Genomic DNA, 18526 nt, shown 5'->3' on the forward strand with positions numbered 1-18526 from the left:
CGGCTCGTCGTTGAGAGTGTGCCGTGTGTCTAATTGTTTCCAGTCTTGCAAATCTTCAAAAAGTAACCGTCCCCAAAAACTACACTACAGTTATGGGCTACAAAAACGTACAAAATTTAATACAAGCCATATTTTCCAACTTGGGTCTATAAATATTGACTGCATAAATGTCTTCACTCACTGAATGTTATTGTTCACCCCGTACGACAATTGTTTTACTGCAATATACATTCATCCCTGCATCGGCATTTTGAATCCACACACACCGCACCACCGCCATCACCATGACTACTAGATTCCATCATACATCTCTTCCATACACTAAAATCGCCCACTCCTCTTTCAACCACCACCTCCTGGCTCCTGCAAACCACAGCGACTCCAACGAACATTCCACTTCCATCATTTCGTTTCTCAACTACCTCCTGCACCTCTATTACGTCCCTCAATACCATACCACCACAACAACACCACACCACACACACCACCACACCACCACGCGAGCAGTAGTAACTCCTCGGAGTGCCCTAGTCTGTTCACCCGTGAAATGAGCTTTGCTAGTTTAGCCGCAGATGAAGCTAAGCTGCTGCTGCCGCTTGCTCGCTTCGCCGGGTCGCTTCTCCGCTCCAATTAAAGCGTTTAAATACTAAGCCTTTCTTAAACACCTACGCCAAACAGCATGAACGTTCTCAACTCAACCAACGCAGCTCAAACACTTACGCCATGCAGCATGGATCGTTTCTCAACACAACTAACGCAACTCAAACACCGCAGCTAATTATTTATTAACAAAACCACCACAGCTATTTATTCTCGAGGTGAAAAGAGCAATTGAATAAACATGTTTTTTTTTAGAACGTCGACACGTCAACCTCAGTCCCGGGGGGTTATCTACATAAAATCATGACTGCTACAGTTTACATAATGCAGTAGTTGTTCTCACTGGTAAAATTTCTCGAGCATTCAAAATGTTCAGGACAGTTAAGTGTAATCGCTTTATGGAAAGGACATTTCCAGTTCCTACCGACACCAACTATGATCTGCTTCATTGAATGCATGGCAATTTAACCTATTTTTGAACATAATCACACCTTAGACGGAACAAGAACAAAACCCAAACACTTTAACTCCATCGATTAAGAGATCTCAAAGGGACAAACATGTCGACATTTGAATAGCGAATCAAGACAATTGCTGAAAACTAACGTCGCTTTATCGAAGATCCAAATCGGCAATTACGATCCAATGGCAACTATTTCCTGCATGGGGGGCCTGCATTGGCATTATTTTTATTCTCCATTGCTGTTGGCGGAAGGGCTTGGTAAAATTCCATGTCTCTGTAATCAAAGTTGAATGCGACTCGTAATTCACTTAGTCTAGCATACAAGAAGCCAATGACAATGTTAAAGATACAGACAGCAGCGAATTATATATATAAACTCTTGACTTCAGTCAGGAATTTTTTAACAACGATTCTTGTGTAGTAAAATCTGTCGAAATTTTATCATTCGTCAGCCTATTTTACGGCATTAAAAATGCCAACAATAATGTACTTATTCTAATTTAAGTTTCGACCAGCTAATTCAAATAGACGTCCTAGATGATGATTTTTGGCTCCTGCGAATATTTTTTTTCAAGTTTGTACCAATATCATTGCTTGCATCAATTAGGATTTAAAGTTAAACTACAATAAAAAATTATTTAAATACACAATATTTTACTCGTTTTCAACTATTTTTCTTAAGAATTAAATTATATTTACAAATACTCCTCTACCGCACAACTTGCATAATGCGTGCATGGTATAAATTCAAGGTAGTTCATCACACGTTGCATGCCTCACTGAGGGCGGGTCGTGAATTAAGACTTGCAGTGATTGAGTTCGAGCATAAGCTTCTGAGAGAACATTTTTTCTTGCATTAAAACGAGACTGATTTCCTGAGTGTACGGGAAGGCGGCCAGGCGTGGCGTCTAATCAACACTCAGCAGGTCGATGGAAGGAACAACGGCTCTTTCATAATTAAATGCGACTTGAAGTTTGGATTTCAAGATAAATTAGCGTCGATTTAGTGCCCCGCTATTTAGCTTGGTCGTGAACCATCAAACTTGGCAGTCCTGCCAACTTTAAATGATTGATGTAAATTTTCTTTTACTAAAAAAATTGGAAACATGTTTTTCATTGGAAAAAATCGTTTTGTTTGGTATTCAATCATCATAAATTTTCAATGTATCATAAAACTTAAACTGCCATTTCTTTTAGTGTGCATAATTGTCTTCAAAAGTAAATATTATTTTTTCATCATTATTATATCTGTTAGTATTATGAAGATGTATTCAAAACTTGTCCCCCCAAAGTTAGTTTTACCTAATTTGATAGTCAAATATCTACCAGATATCAGCCGCTTACAATAATTTCAGGACTATATATTAGGTATAATTCATTTTCAGTTTTCTGTAGCTTTCGAGTCGCATTAAATCCCGCCCTCTCTAATCAATAAACGTCTCACCACACAGTGATATTTCACTTTTCAGGCCATCGTTAACTCCAACGCTTCTTTTTAATGCGCTTCTCTCCACTTTGAAATAATAGCAGTCATTTACTCTCACGATATTCTCGACCTCCCAGATAAATCTCATTTTTACCTCTGCATTCACTCTTTACCTCAACAATCATGAAACAATAAGACCTTTAATTAAAAAATCTGCCAAATATCTGATGCCAACCTTCTCACATTCCTCATCATGTAACTTCCCTTTCATGTTCCTCTGTTACCTCACTCCGTTCCATTCCGTTCCCTTTCCATACCTACTTTCACCAATTCCTTCTCTCGACTCGGCGCCCCGTCCATCGACGCCTGTAAAACTTCGCTCTTCTGTTAACTTTAGGAAGCTGCCTAATCGACATAAACCTGAGAGCACAGCAATCCGCTCCCGCTCGTGTTGGAGCTAAAAATCGCTAAGCGTCGCACCTTAGTTAAAAGGTGTGGATTTCGACGTCACGCTTTGAGATTGGAAACTGACTGAGTTGATCCGGTAGAAGGTTCCGATCAGGTAACAATATTGGAATGGTAAGAAACCAGAAATGTTATTAACCAATTTGAATAAAGCCAAAGTCACGTCAGAAAATTTTCTACAAATTTGTACGCAAACTGAAACATTATCTTTCATTATTTATAGCACTCTAGATTAGAAATTGGATATATATTTGTAAACTTCTCAAGTAATCAAAATCCATAGCAATCTGCGATGGAACCCGTCAAATCTAATACTGCAATTCAATACGTTTTACTACGTACTTTATTTCAATACGTACTTCATTCGAATACATTTTATTAAGATTTAATTCATTCAAATCCATAAAATGAAGATTATCTAAATAATTGTATTGATTGCAATTCCATCAAAAAATTTATTTTTATTTTTCATCATTCAATTCTCTGTATTTACTGAAATTTTCTCAAAGAGTAATGGTAAATATAGTTTATGATAAATCTAAATTCAAATTATCGGTGCGTCAATGCATGATGTTTCCCTTATTAATAATACTGACATACGGGTATTGCAATTATGCTCTTGTCGATATACATGGATGGGTCGAATGCTAAAATCAGACGGATACACTATGCGATAGGCAGAGATCTATGTTTCACTAAATAACTAGAGTTCATAATTTATGAAAGCACACAAACAAAACCATGATCAATTTAGATGCTTTCAATATTTTATGTGGTTGAATTTTCATCTTAATTTTTTCTCAAATCACCAACGAATTTTCATGAGATTCAAAAGAGAAATTCTGACGCCGGCCGAGGCCCGGATAAAACTGACCCGATTTGGTATAAATCCGATTAACCTGGATTACATGTGGCCATTTCTGGCCTCCCTCTGTAATCTGGTATCAATGATGATGTTTTTGGTGTAAATAAAAGTGCTAACTCGCACTTACAAATTAAATAGCAGCTCATCGTACGCCAAATTTGTCATGAAGGCTCGATCTTAGAAATTTCGTTAATTGCAGAGAGTCAGGTTTACATTGATTTAATCAACGAACTGAATAAAAAAATTTACAGATGGGAGTCTCGTAAGGGATAACATGAAAAAAATAATGAAAAAATTATGGAAAGTAAAACTTCACCCTTTATATTTTATTGATGTTTTAGTGATGATAATATAAAGTTATCATGATAATAAGAAACATTTTCGAAAGATAATATTACATTTTAGACCCTTTTCAAGAATTAAGCACTAGAAATTAAAATATTAATCTCATTTCCCTGCGTCGTGCATCATCAAAATTTTAAATTACACCTTTCCGGTTATAACATGAAAGTATGACTGCGTCGGATACGCCAAAAAAGTCGCGGTCCGTTCTAAGCCTCATTTTGTTAAGGACCTGCGCGTAAAATTTTATTGCAATTAGGACGGCCAAGTTCACTCGCAAACTTTTATCAAAAGTGATCCTATTTGGGCTAATGGCTTGGAATAGCGCCACAAACATCTTACTTAACTCACGGCTTCATCTAGATGGTTTGTCGGAGAATATATCGACGTTACTTATAGTCACAAATTCAGCTATTCATCCTATCACTAGACCTAGCCGTTATTTGAAAATATATAATTTGATATTAACATGACTACAATATTGTGCTGAAATATTATGCATGCACATTTGCAATTCTCATTACACTCAAATTATTATCAGATTGCTTTTAACAGCATCGCGATAGAAGTAACTTAAATCTTGGTGTCAAACTCCGTAGACTATTTGCTCACATATACATGTATACATACATCCGCAATAAATGAATTTATTGCCCCACATATTTCCATTATTTGATGCCTGCAAATAGTTCAGCTGACAGGCAAGTCATCCCTCCCGTCATTCCTCACTTTAAATGTAATTTTCGATGATAAACGCCAGCACCGTTTTAAAACAAACAGATATTTGGACTCGTCAGGTTACGTGACCCGTTACATTCTGCGCTATAATTCCTCATGCAACGCGAGTTGAGCCCCATATGTACTAGGCAGTGAATATTTAGGTAAAATCACAGAAACAAAATTCATAATAAAAATATATAATAAAACAATCAATGAAATATATTTCCATTTATATAAAACTTTAATAGTGATTTGGAACAAATGAGTTACCATAACACCAAAGTCCTTGAAAACTGTACATTTGTTTCCAGAATATTAATAAATCTTAATACCCGAGATACTTTTTATACATAATGAATTCAAACATTAGTTGGAAAGAACGTTACGCAAGTTTGAATATCACAAAACCTGGCGTCGCTCATGTTTATGCTCTCATTATTTTAGATTAGAGTGCGTGCCAAAAATCACGAGAACACTATTTGTTTGAGCAAAAATAGGCAACAAAATTATGATCAAGTGAATTTTCAAGTAAGGAAGATTCTTTGTTTGTTAATGTAAGACCAAGTCAATGTCATGCACAGTCAATAATCAATAAAAGTATGTCATGCACTAATCAATTTAATCAATTATCAATAATCATTATTGTCATGCACAGTCAATAAGCAATAAAAGTAAAGCACTTGAAGAAATTTTTACATTTTCTCAGTTCAGAAAATTCTGTCCAGGCAGGCTTTAAAAGGTTGAACATTTATCTTTATGAATGTAATTATCATCGATATATTAATTTGAGGATTACTAGCATAGGTATTTAAAATAAAATAACTGTTGGCTGATCGTCTAACTATTTTTTAGTTTAATTAATTTCTCAGAATGCTGAACAGAAAAGGCGAAACTGTAGCAACTGCAGCGGCAGTAGCAGCGTCAGTCTCTGCCGTCAGGAGAGAACAATTAACTCTCGTGTCACCGAGAAATTTTTGCATACGCTTGCCGTTTTTTTCTGGCGAGTGGTGTTAACTTTTAAAGAGAATTGAAGGGGCTTGGTCACAGTGACTGGCTACAGAAGAAAAATCAATGTTGTTTCGAAATATTTGCAGGCTTAATTATGACATATTTGTATTCTGATAATTTATGTATTTAATAAATTAATGAATATCTGGCAATTATTTAACAGTATATGCCATGCAACTCAGAGTTTGATGGTTATTAGTTAATAATGAATACTTATCGTCAAGGAAACTTGAGAACAATTCTCAATTATTAAGCTGGAAATAAAAAGTTCTCGGTATTTCTCGGTAAAAAAAGCAAAATTTTTTTCCATTTAGAAACACTATTAATTCATCAAAAATAATTATAAAAACAGTGTTTCTTTGTTCTTTTTATATTTTCCTCCTAATACCATGAAACAAAAATTATTATTTTTCTTTAAAAAATGGAATTTGGTCTCAAAATGTATCACCACTATTCACGAGAAAACAAGGTTCCACGCAGGTATTTCAGGTTGTAAGTTCAGACAGAAAATTTCGCCCCCGATGTGTCGAGATGACCTGAAGGGAAAGCTTGAAATATTCTCTCACAAATGAGGACTCCTTTGCTCGCTACCGCAAAGGCCCGCACTTTCGTTCCTGATGAGCTCAGGAAAGAAAAGAAGCCACTGTCTGAGGTACAGAAATTTTTTCGAGGGAACGTCAAAATTTGTCGAAATGGCAAATTACGAAAAACCAAGGAAAAAGTTGAATGTTCAAAATTGAAACAAGGAGACCAAGCCTCGAAATTGGTTTTTGGAACGAAGTATAAGCTAAGTTCATTTGGAATACGAGGAAAATTCTTTATCTGTTCACGATCGTTACCACTGGAAAACGGCTGTAAATTTTTGCCTGTCTCTCAGTGAGGTAAAATAGACTTGTAGTGCTTCAGTGGACTAAATACTCACAGCTCCGTTTTCGTAGCACCAAATTCCAAGGAATATTCTTATAATTATTTGCTTTTATCTCATAATTTTTGTTTTTCATCAAATTTTTATTGTCTTTTTTTAAGTTTATCGAAGTCAAGACACATATATACAACATGAACATAAAATATATTTACATCGTTTTCATATCGCCATATGAATGAATATAAAACTGATCTAATGTTGAGTAAACGATCGATAGTATCCAAAGTAAATAAAAAATCAAAATCATTCATCAGTAGTCGTATACACGAATATACTTCTGAGATATGCGTGTTGCATCCACCACTCAAGTCGCTATGCTAATGCCACGCCCATCTGCGAACAAATGAAGAGCCCCACGCAAGTGCTCATGCAAATGTCACTGATGAGCCACTGGCCTGATGTCTGCGCCCGAAAGAGTAACCGAAATTCAGAGCTAAACACAAAAAATCGGCCTCCACATTCTTCTCATTATTTATGGGTGTAATTTAGTTTAAGATATATTCTCTGATATTGCTGATGGTGCGAAGAAAAATATCATACCAAGTATAGCATATTTTCAACCTTCTCTGATTATTTAGGTTAGCACTATATATTTTTGCGTGCATAAGTTAAGAGATAAAATCCGAAACGACATTGATGGCGGTGCATGCAGAAACTGACAGAAGACAACATTTATTGCAGTTTTTCCCGGCGTGAAATGTGTAATTGCATAAATTCTTGAAACATAAATTTTCTTGGGCTTTGGAAACAATTTAGGAAGTTTCGACGTTCTTCATTTGTGACAATGCTTGATTATTCTTTATTTAAATGAAAAGAAGAATAATACACAGGCATAACAAAATAGTAAATATGAATATTAGAAAGGTTTTAAAAAATTTGGAAATGTTTTGTAAAAATTCTCAGTTTCAGAAATTTGATTAACTACTCAGCTAATAAAAATATTTCCTGTTGTACAGGAGTGAACAGTCTGAAGATGCGGAACTTCGAGGTACCGCTTCACGTTGTTCGAGGGGAGACGACTGAGTTGAAGTGTGAGTTCGACCTGGAGGGCGAGAAGCTCTACTCGATCAAGTGGTACAAGGGAGGCCGGGAATTCTTCCGCTACGTGCCGAACGAGAGACCCACCAAGCTCAGATACGATGTGCAAGGAGTCTGGGTTGACGTGAGTATCAATTAATCAAATTATTTGTAAAGTGACCGAATTAAATTCGTTTTGTAAATTATTGGACCTATTTACCATCTTTTAAAACACATCTACATTATACAAATGTCGTATAAAAACGTTAATGCTCGCTGTGATAAAATTATTCCTCAAATCCCATTCTATCTACTTATATGATTATATGTAAAAAATTGGTACTCGATAGTATCAATTTTTGAGAGAATTTAGATCATGACCTGAACGGCCACAAATTAAAGAAGATTTTTAATTGCTCAGGCCATGAATCAAAGCTTCCAAATTTCTAGCTCATCTGCATACAATTCACTGGGGCTTTTTTGGAATATGAATTCAAAGTTCTTTACCATCAAGATGTTCTCAGCTATCACGTACTGAGGCTGCCAGCCAATGCAACAGTAAAGGCAGATTTCTCATCGATCACTAAATTGCTGTAGCCAAACTCCAGGAGGGTTTACGGGCAAGAAGGCTTCCGTATCGATTGCTGTGATGGACACCTTATGCTTAGAATTTCCCTGATCACGTTCGAAATAGTCGCGTGTATCATAGATGCAATTCGTTCAAACGGAGAACATTTCGTAAAATTTTAGTTATAAATTACGGTAGCACTCTAATTACAGGCAAAATTTGTTACAATGTTTTATTTCCAATTTCAATGTTATTTATGCAAGCACTTGTTTAGCTCTAGGTTCAAAATTATTACAAATCTAGAGTCATACTTCTTCAGTAATAATAATTAAAAAATAAACTATATCACTGGACAAACAAAATTTGATGGACAAAATGCAAAATTAATGCACATCATTTAGACGTACTCATGCATCAGGCGTGAAGCCCTACATAATAGCTATTTTAAAAGACCATAAGAAAATCGTATACATCTTAGCTTAAAATCTGCAAAATATTTAATTGCCACATCACTAATGGCTGCTTTCTTCTACTGATGTAGCACACGCAGGAAGTAGCTGGAAAATCGTTAGAAATTACCTATGTTTTGTTTACGACCTCGACCTTGTGAGTGTACGGGTTGATAATTAGGACACGGGTCACATGCGCATTATGTCATATCAAGAGTTAGTGCGATAAATATTGTCACGGTGTTCTGTAGAGCATGCATCAACAAAAAAATATAACTCAGTACTCACTGCAGTGAGTGACAGAGAGCGCATTTTCTCGTCGACGAAGCCATGAAGTCACGTACGGACAGACGGACATGGCGAGCACAATAGTGCATTTTTTCATAAATGAGAAAATGAATGAATGAATTATATTGTATAAAATGAATGAATTATATTGTTCAAATTGTGACACACCTGTTGCACGTAGCACTGATAGTTCTTTTGCCATGGCGAAACTTGGTTAGGATGACCACACAAGGGCAAAACGTGCATTGCTATTTAGATGAGTCCCGCTCATTTATGTAAGTAGTAAAGTTGAGGTATTTTTATAACTTAGTATAAAAATAATTCATATACTTGAATAGCACAATGCAATGTTTGTGCAATATGCATTGTAATTTAATCTTGCAATCGTATGACAAAACTGATAAATACGACGAGCCATGTCACTGCCATGTCTGTCTTTATTCTATTCAGACTACTCCTCACTGGATAATATTGTCCATCCCTTTGCGTTTTATATCCAGACTACTCTTCACTGAATAACACTGTCCATCATTGTGAGTCTTTTGTTCTTTCTACTCCTTAAGGAAAGATTTGTATTGTCCACCCCTGTGCGTTTTCAATTCAGACTACTCATTACTGAATAATATTGTCCATCCCTGTGCGTTTCATTGCAAAATTAAACTTCGTCTTTCTTCGATGAGCTATCGATCAAGTTGGTGAATTTTACCACCGGCGAACAGAGTTCGTCACGCACCAAACTCGTATTGATTTCACTACTTGTAACATTAATCTGGCTGCGCTTGAATTTCTTAAGGTCTTTAGGTCATCTCAGTCTATCGTCGACATGCTATGATGCCCAATTGATTGCTATTCTAATGAGATTTCTATGACCTATTCCAAGGGAAATGAAAATAAAATAAAACAGTTATTACTATTTTTACATATTAATAACCGAACATATTATTTTTTCAGCATAAATGTTTTCGATTTCAGTTGCTGTTCAGATATCACTGCTTTTTTTGCAGTCAAATCATATAAAAATGCATGTAAAAGTTCATTATTTATTCATACCAAATTAAATTTGTTCGACTTTACGATTTGCCACTTTAGGCAAATAAAAACTCAATTAGTTAAGATAATCTTCTCAAATTTATATATAATTCCACTCTTGCCATTTCAAGTTTCATTTAATAAATCTGTGAAATCTATCTACATGGCCTTATGAACATGATCCTAAATGTTCACTTTTTTCAGAATGGGTAATGACCACAAAAAACATGAACATTTTGTCACACTAATTTAATATTTCAGCTCCAGCCATTCATCTTCTCGGATTAATTCAGGACGATTTAATTTGAAATTCAAACATAACTTTATATATTTAAATATAATGGGTACGAAGTACTATGCAATTTCATCACTTCAGCACTCGTCTCTAATGCAAGTCGAGCCTGTAAAAAATGATTGCAGTGTAAGGCATATAGCTGCTAGTGTCACAGCTTCGGTAGTAGCAACACAATTTTAGTTAATTTCAGCCTAACTCATGCAGTTTTTTACGGTTCTTGGAAAATTTGTCTGATTACCGGGTTAGTTGTGTATGTCAAACAGTAATAGCAAGTCATAACTTTGTGAGCTTTTTACTTTTTTGTTGCTAATAATTTTATTTGCGTGCTGTGCTACTCCCAAATATTCCCAATAACTTTATTTTTCCTGGCACTTTTCTTGTAATCTATTAAGTCTAAAGTCCAAGCAAACAATATCAAATTCATACAACGGACATTCAACGCATCACGACTTATAGAAAGAACCTGGTATAATATTAAACATTTTTCTGAAAAAACTCACCACAAGGCTGAAAAATATTGCTAAAGTTCCCATAAAAAGCGTCAGTAGATTAAAGCAGTGCTCAGGGAAGCCGCAAGCTGACGACCGCCCGTTCGAAGAGCGCCGTATTAAAGTGAAGAGTCTAAGGAGACTTAAGAAGTTTGGGGTCAATCAGAGTCTTAAGACCGTTCGGAGATCTGTTATGACCGCCCAGCTCAGGCCGTCTGTAGACATTAAGAACCTTTGTAATGAGAGAACCAACTGCTGCTTCAGACGGGATCGGGGCTTGTGACTTCGGTGCGGCTCAGAGATTCGCTCGGAGAAAAGAAAAGAAGACATGCAAACGAAAAAAAGGCATGAAATGTAGTTTATTTTTTCTAAATTATAACTGCAGAAGAAGAAGGGTAGAGTAAAGCTGACGTATAGAGAGCATGAATGAGAGACAAAGGAGTTTGCAATTCAATACGGGATAATTGAAGAACGATAACTAGGATGAAAATTAAAAAAAAATATGAAAGTATAAAACCTCTTCACAAAAAAATTATGCCAGAGAAAAATACGAATTTCTGCGGGTCAATATGCAAAGGGTCATCAGACAGGCGACCAAACTTGTCGAAAAAAAAAATTCAGCGAAGCATGGGGATTCATCGACTATGACTTAAATGCCAACACTTACAGTAAATGCCAACCTGTATCATTGAATGTTGAAGAGGCCTACAACATCGAGGTTGAGATCTTCGTTATGTATTTCAGGGTCCCCACTCACCCGTCTCACTCCACTCAAACCACTCGTGCACCCGTCTCACTCCACTCAAACCACTCGTGCACCCGTCTCACTCCACTCAACCCACTCGTGCACCCGTCTTACTCCACTCTACTCACCCGTGTCACTCCGCTCAACCCACTCGTGCACTCGTCTCACTCCACTCAACCCAATCACCCCTCAAAAAAGAAACAATGCAGCCACAAAATTTTGTGTTCGTGTGTTTTTAGTGCCAGGCACGCGTTTCCTTTAAGTTATCCTCATTTTATTCTTAGGTTCAATATAATTATATGTATATAAATATATTCTATTAGGAAATCTCTGTTTGGCAATATAAAGTTCATGTAAATGGTGTATGAGCATCATTTCTTCGTATTAATCAAAATTCATTATTCAAAAGTGCATGAAATTTTTACTGAATTATGACATTTTTTGCAAGGAAACGAATTTTATTTGTGTTCTTTGAAGACGTTATTCAATATATAGTAATTAAATTTGTACATTCATTCATTTATAAACACATTGCAACATTAAAAATTTCAGGAAAATCCTCCGAAGTCGCGACTCGTGAAGGAAGGTTCGAAATGACTTGGTATAATCGACCCGTCCGTCGTCCGCAGTTTAAAGGAGCGAAGTAAAAACCGAAAGAGTTTCCATGTTAGCGAATAACTGGACGCAGTTCGTGGAGAGAAAATATTGACAAAATTCCGGCGTCAAAAATAAAGTGGAAAACTTTAAAAATATTCCACGGTAGGGTACGCTTGACTTCGCTTCTGCAATCAAGAGAGAAGGAAGTAACTGGTGAATAACACAACTATATGTGATATAAACTTATGACTCTCCAGCATAGTTTAATTTTTAGCGGTTAGCAAATCTGACTAAGAAGTTTTTAGTCTTAGAATCGATTGTAATTATTTATCAATATAATAGGATTAATATTATACTTTTCTCTGTGTACTCGAGTCTTTTTTACCGCCAAAAACAAACTAATAAATTCATATTTACAAAAATGAATGCGGTTCTATTATCAATAAGTTAGGGTCATTATTAAAGGCATTTTTCAGTATATTCGGATATTTTTCACCTCCAAAACAAACTTATATATTCATATTTGCAGAAATGAAAGCTGTTTGAACAACTTTCTGGAGCTCATTAAGCTACATGAATTCCAGGAAGTAGTTATATGGATGACATTGAATCTCAATTTGAAAAATTGTCCAAAATTGTTTAGTTTTCAAGGTAAGCAATCACTATCATTCATCGATCAACTTAGAATAATCGACAATCTCAAATTAAATTGGTGTGTCTTTTCTTTCAAACGTATAATTTTCATTTGATTATATCAAACTTCGTCAACATAAGGTAAGCTTGGTTTTCATCGAGCTGCCGTGACATACCGCGAGACCTAATAACTGCACCTCGCGGCCCACAAAGTTGAAGCTTGCTTTGTGGCGACGAGGTTGGATAGTCCCTTTTGACAGCAATGTTGCTGCTTTTGAAAGCGACGCAACCTCGTTCACTTTGGTGGGAATACCTGAGACACTCCTTCCTTTGCTCCTTCTAACTTGGCTTGTAGCGGGAAACCTTTAAACTTCTCGACGCCAATTAATCAACCAAAGGCCATCGCCGTAATTGTAACCTTCGTTACATCGGCCACGAGTTTCCGAGATACTCATCAGTGCCATGAAGAAGTCCTACCATGACACTCATCACCTTCCTGTTCACTCTTCCGCGTAAGAAATTCTGAAAGCATTTATCATCAACCAAAAGTAACTACAAAATTAAAAGTATTGCAAAAGTTTAATTTTAGCTGACTTTTCACGGCAGCTAAATATTGTATATTTAACTTATATTCTATGGGATATTCAGCGAGTCATTTAAATCGATATAAAATATTATTTGATGGTCTTCAAGCGATTAAAGTTTTTCAAACAATTTTAATATATAAACTGAAAATGATAAAATTACATCAAGAGAATTATATTGCTTAGGCATGGACATATATATATTACCTATCCATGATCTCCTTCATCCTGAATGAATTCAGTCGTGGCTTTTTTATTATTATTTTATCCAAAATTATTTATTTATTTATTTTATCTGAAAAGTTTGATATTGACTTTTAAAAAAATCAGCATTCTCAGACCGTGTTTGAAAAGCAACACCAAATCCCTTTCCTCATAAATACAAACCAATCAATGGCTAATTTCTTAACAACATTTTAAGAAATCATAATTTTAGTAGTTTCGAAATCAATCCTAGTTTTGCAGGATATGGAACATAACGCGTTCTCTGAGATTGAATAAAAAATTTTCACGACCTTAACGAAATAAATAATAAAAATGATTAGGATTAAAAATGAAGAATCAAACAATAATAATAATAATAAGTGTAAAATGTCATTTTCACCTATCGTCATCAAGGTGAATTCCGAGAAATGTCAGTACTATTTTCTATGTACAAGTATTATGTCTGTAAAAGGAAGTACCGCATGTTTATTTGTTATGAGCGGTAGTTCGAAACTTTTTCTTACCTGATATTTCCCTGAAAAAAACTGTTAATAGAAGTATTCGTTCACACGCAAAAACAACGAACTACTTTAAATTTTAAGTACTTTTTTATAAGATTTTTCCATTCTTAAGAGAAATAACTTTCTGTGGCAAGGAAGCAGCACTTGGGCTCAAAAATTTCTATTCTCAAACAACGTGTGAACCTAAGCGTCTCAAGTAAGGATAACTTTTCCGACCTTTGAAAAACAGTTTCATCATTGAAAAAAAAATGATGGATAGAAAAATGCTCAGCTTATATGGCTCAGGGAAAATCCATCCCTTGTAAGGATTTCGACCCCAGTGGATCGATCGATCTATTTGATGGTTTACGCAAACGAACTCTGTCCGGCGGTTTCAAAAATCCATTTGTGCGGACGTTCCTTCCATCACGGTGGTTCCCATCAGGTTCGTAGGAGGCGGTTTACGCTTCTGTGTTTACCTTCCGAGACTTCGAGACGAAATCTTGTTTGTCGGACGCCAACTAAAACGCGTCATGCTTCCAGCCGTATGCTGCTCCAGCAACGGACATGGTCGTAACAGTAACTGCAGTTTCGATGGGTTTTAATGTAATGACTAATAGGAAAGTATTATGTTCGAATTAATGACCGTATACTCGAAGTCTCTCAATAACTGATATCAGTGACGGCAGTTTCGATGGGTTTTAATGTGATAATCAATAAATAGCAAATTAAGCATCTTGCTCGTATCAGTGACGGCATTTTCGATGTGTTTTTATGTGATGATTAATACGAAAGCTTCTTTCTCTTATCAGTGACCGTATTCTCGAACTGTTTTAATATAATAATCACAAGGAAAGCCTCATGCTCTTATCAATGACAAAATTTTTTAGTTCTAATAAACAGATCAATATGAAAGATTATTTCTCGAATAAAGTTAAGTCGCAATTTCTAATAGTTAAGGTACTGAAAAGTTTATTGCAGCCAACAGCATTGAATTCATAAAAAATATATACTGGACATCGTATGGAGCGAGACTAGCAATAACATGTTCCATTAACAGTAACTTTGGCTTAATTTCCATAATTTTCCAAAGGGAACATTACCATCGTCCTGCGTACTACAAAAAAAAAGAAAAGAATCATAACTGACAATCGAGAAAATCTTGAAATTAAAAAATGTAATAAGTAAAAAATTTGGGCATAAAAAATTGTAAAGCCACCACATAAATACTTCGATCTCGCTGCCGTAGACACACTCTTGGCATCTAGCATCAGATGAGCTGTATATAGTCGATATAATTTTTTATCATAACTTGAGTAATTTATGGGGCGGGGTTCTTGCGGAAACTTCGATAATTCTCAAGGAACCTCTAGCGTGAAGGCGGAGTGAGTGGCATTAATAGCATGCAAATAAATGTAGGAGCTAAATGGGACACGGAGCGCAGCGTCACTGCTGGGCTCTGGAGCAATTTATTGACCTACCGACGGCGGGGGATGGAGGAGGGGGACCATGTTGAAATGTGGTGGAAAAGGGAAATTGGAACGTATAGGAATAGAGAGAAAGAGAATTATGAAGGGAAACCGATAGAGATGAAAAATTTTTGGATGAGAAAACCTATATTTAAGATAAAGCAGGCAAATAATAACGAGTATGTAGGTAGTAGAGGGAATGGTAGTTTGGAAGGAAAGTGAGCGACGTGAATAAGAGGAGCGTCGGGTGAGAATCAAAACTCGACCAACCGCGAAGTAACTCATGCGTGTGTAAACCGTTAATGTAATATAATTATCCAAAAGTTTTAAATCACGATTAAGATATAGAACTTTGGAGGACTTATATGGAAGATATAAGTCACCACACAAAGCTTGTAAAAAGTATCATAAAGAATTGTATGAGTGATATTTGAACCCCAAAAATGGTTGAAGTAAGCGGCACATCGCACCAAATACTGTTGAAAACAAGTGATGCATAGCCACCCAACACAATTGAAGAAAATAACGTTCGACACAACACACAGCATTCATTACAGCCAACAAGCACCAGTGACGCGATGCAGCCACTAGGCCCCAGTAAGGCTGGCCATTATATATGTACTCGAGTGCGGTGTTCACAGACACAGACTCTCGCAAGTTTTGCGGGAGTCAGCAATTCTCACATGAGGAGCAGACCAATATTGGCGCCTTTGAGTGATGCTCGCTCCCACCGCTCCCTCTCGCCCCTTGTTTCTTTTCCGGCTCTTTTCTAAGTTTGAACTCGCGTTTAGGCGAATTTTTCCTTTCTGTTTGCCTGCTTTGCTTCCGTCTTAAGTACTTCCTTGTTTAGTAATTTTACTTAACACATTTTTTTTACTTTGGAACCAATTTTTTTTCTCTCATATGTGAGAAAAAAATTTCATTTTTCTCTGACATGTTTAGAAAATTTTTATTTTTTCTCTCACATGTTTATTTTCATTCGCTCTCACTTTTCATTCTCTCTTTACCAGTGTCAAATTTTCAATCAGTGTGTCCCAACTAATTTTTCAGTATCTTAGTCCAGTCAGTGAATAGATGTAATGTAATTGTGTCAAATAAGTGACAGATACGAGATACATTTAAATGTGGCAAACTATCTACAGCACTCGTGTTATTAATGAAATATGATTATATAAAATAAAGAATCATCAGACATTCATTGAAAATATCCAAATCAAAATATTCGCTCTGATCACACAAGTCACACGATTCATTCCTGTACAATAAGTCACTCCAGTTACAAAAACATCCAGAGTCCCACAATTCTCTAAACCCAAGCCAGTTGCACAGAGTACACGAGCCATACAATTTATACAAGTTACCCCGAATAAAAATATATGCGCAGGCCTTCTGGACCGAATATTGCCAGTGCATCTGAAGGATTTCTCGGCTAGTTTACAGGAAGCCGCTCAAGAGAGTTCAGGATATGGTTCCGGAGCCTTCTCCTTGCTCCTGGAACCAGCGCTGGCGGAAGCATAAGGGAATGTCATATTAAAACGGAAAATCAAATAGAAATGCATTCAGGAATGGGCGTGCAAAAATTCGTGTTCAAATTAACCGCACTGTGGAATTCCCTATTACAACGTGAAATCAAATAGGGATTCATCCAGCAATAGGTGTGCTAATATTCGTTTTCAAATTAAGTGCACTCAGGAATTTATTTTTTAAATGGGAAATCAACGAATTCATTCACGAATTGATGTTGTAAAATTCGTATTCATATTAACTGCGCAATCCTACAATACATGTCCCCGAGAAGGACCACCATGAACGACGATGGTACTTCCAGCTAACCGACTGATGCCATGGAAAAGAACGGGGACCTGATATGAGAGAGGGATTACAACTAATAATGATGTCTGCATGCATGGTGATACCCGTGTTAATAAAAGAAAAAATATATATATAATACAGATGTCTGATTGTATGATGAATTGTGATGCCCATCTTTATGCAAGATCAAACGTAGGATTAATACAGAAATCTGCTTCCATGAGATGCCTGCGTTAACCCTAAAGAGTAAGTAAGACTGATGCAGAAATCGGCATCGAAGGCGATCCCTGCAGGAGAAAAATTATACAGGGGAGACACTACGACTAAGACAGAACTCTGTATCCATGATGAGACCTGAACTAGAACAATAATGAAAGGACGAGTTATGCTGCGGTCTTTTACATTTACTGAAGTTCATATGTGCGAGCAAGTACGGATAACGCTGACGCAGCAGATGGGAATTTTTATCAACACCACCTCAGGTAATTGTTTCGTGGAGATGTTAAACAGTTATTCCACAGTGAAGTTTTTCCTGCGTAACCTGTGTTAATACTGCCACAGTGACATTATTTCAATGTTAGTATTGGCAGCGGTTATACAGCTCTGCCTGCTCCTGTTCTATTGCAACTTAGATTGTTCACTGCATGGTGGAGACAACATTATATAATAAACAATAGGACTTGATGAGTGGCACTTAACGGACTAAATAAAGGCTTACAAATGTGACTGGGACTGAAGAAGGGACTTATTGATATGATTGATTGTGACGAGAGAGGAATTAACTAGTGCGAGGGACTTGAATAGGGACTGCGAGCAAATTCATTTGTGTGAATGTTACTGATGAGGGGACTACTGGTTTGCGAGAGTGGGACAAACTGGCGAGAAAAAGACCTCTTGTTTGAATGCTGCAGAAGAATAATTTATGGCGAAATAGGATTAGAGAAAACTTTCTGGTATGAGTGTTACTGGAGAGGCGAGGTGCGAGATTTTAGTTCGCTTGCGGCGGCTATTCGTTTATTAAAAAATGCAAAAAA

At 36.3% G+C, this 18526-nt stretch overlaps 1 protein-coding gene across 1 annotated transcript in view; it reads left to right on the plus strand.

Moving 5' to 3' along the window:
• LOC108667971 overlaps positions 1 to 18526 on the plus strand; it is a 60802-nt gene that overhangs the window by 28904 nt on the left and 13372 nt on the right. Inside the window, exon 2 of the mRNA XM_018155085.2 lies at positions 7771 to 7976. Within this exon, the coding sequence (XP_018010574.2) occupies positions 7771 to 7976 (206 nt within the window). The remainder of the gene's footprint in view (positions 1 to 7770; positions 7977 to 18526) is intronic.

Source organism: Hyalella azteca, unplaced genomic scaffold (assembly GCF_000764305.2).
Source record: "Hyalella azteca isolate HAZT.00-mixed unplaced genomic scaffold, Hazt_2.0.2 contig1933, whole genome shotgun sequence".
Classification (NCBI taxonomy): domain Eukaryota; kingdom Metazoa; phylum Arthropoda; class Malacostraca; order Amphipoda; family Hyalellidae; genus Hyalella; species Hyalella azteca.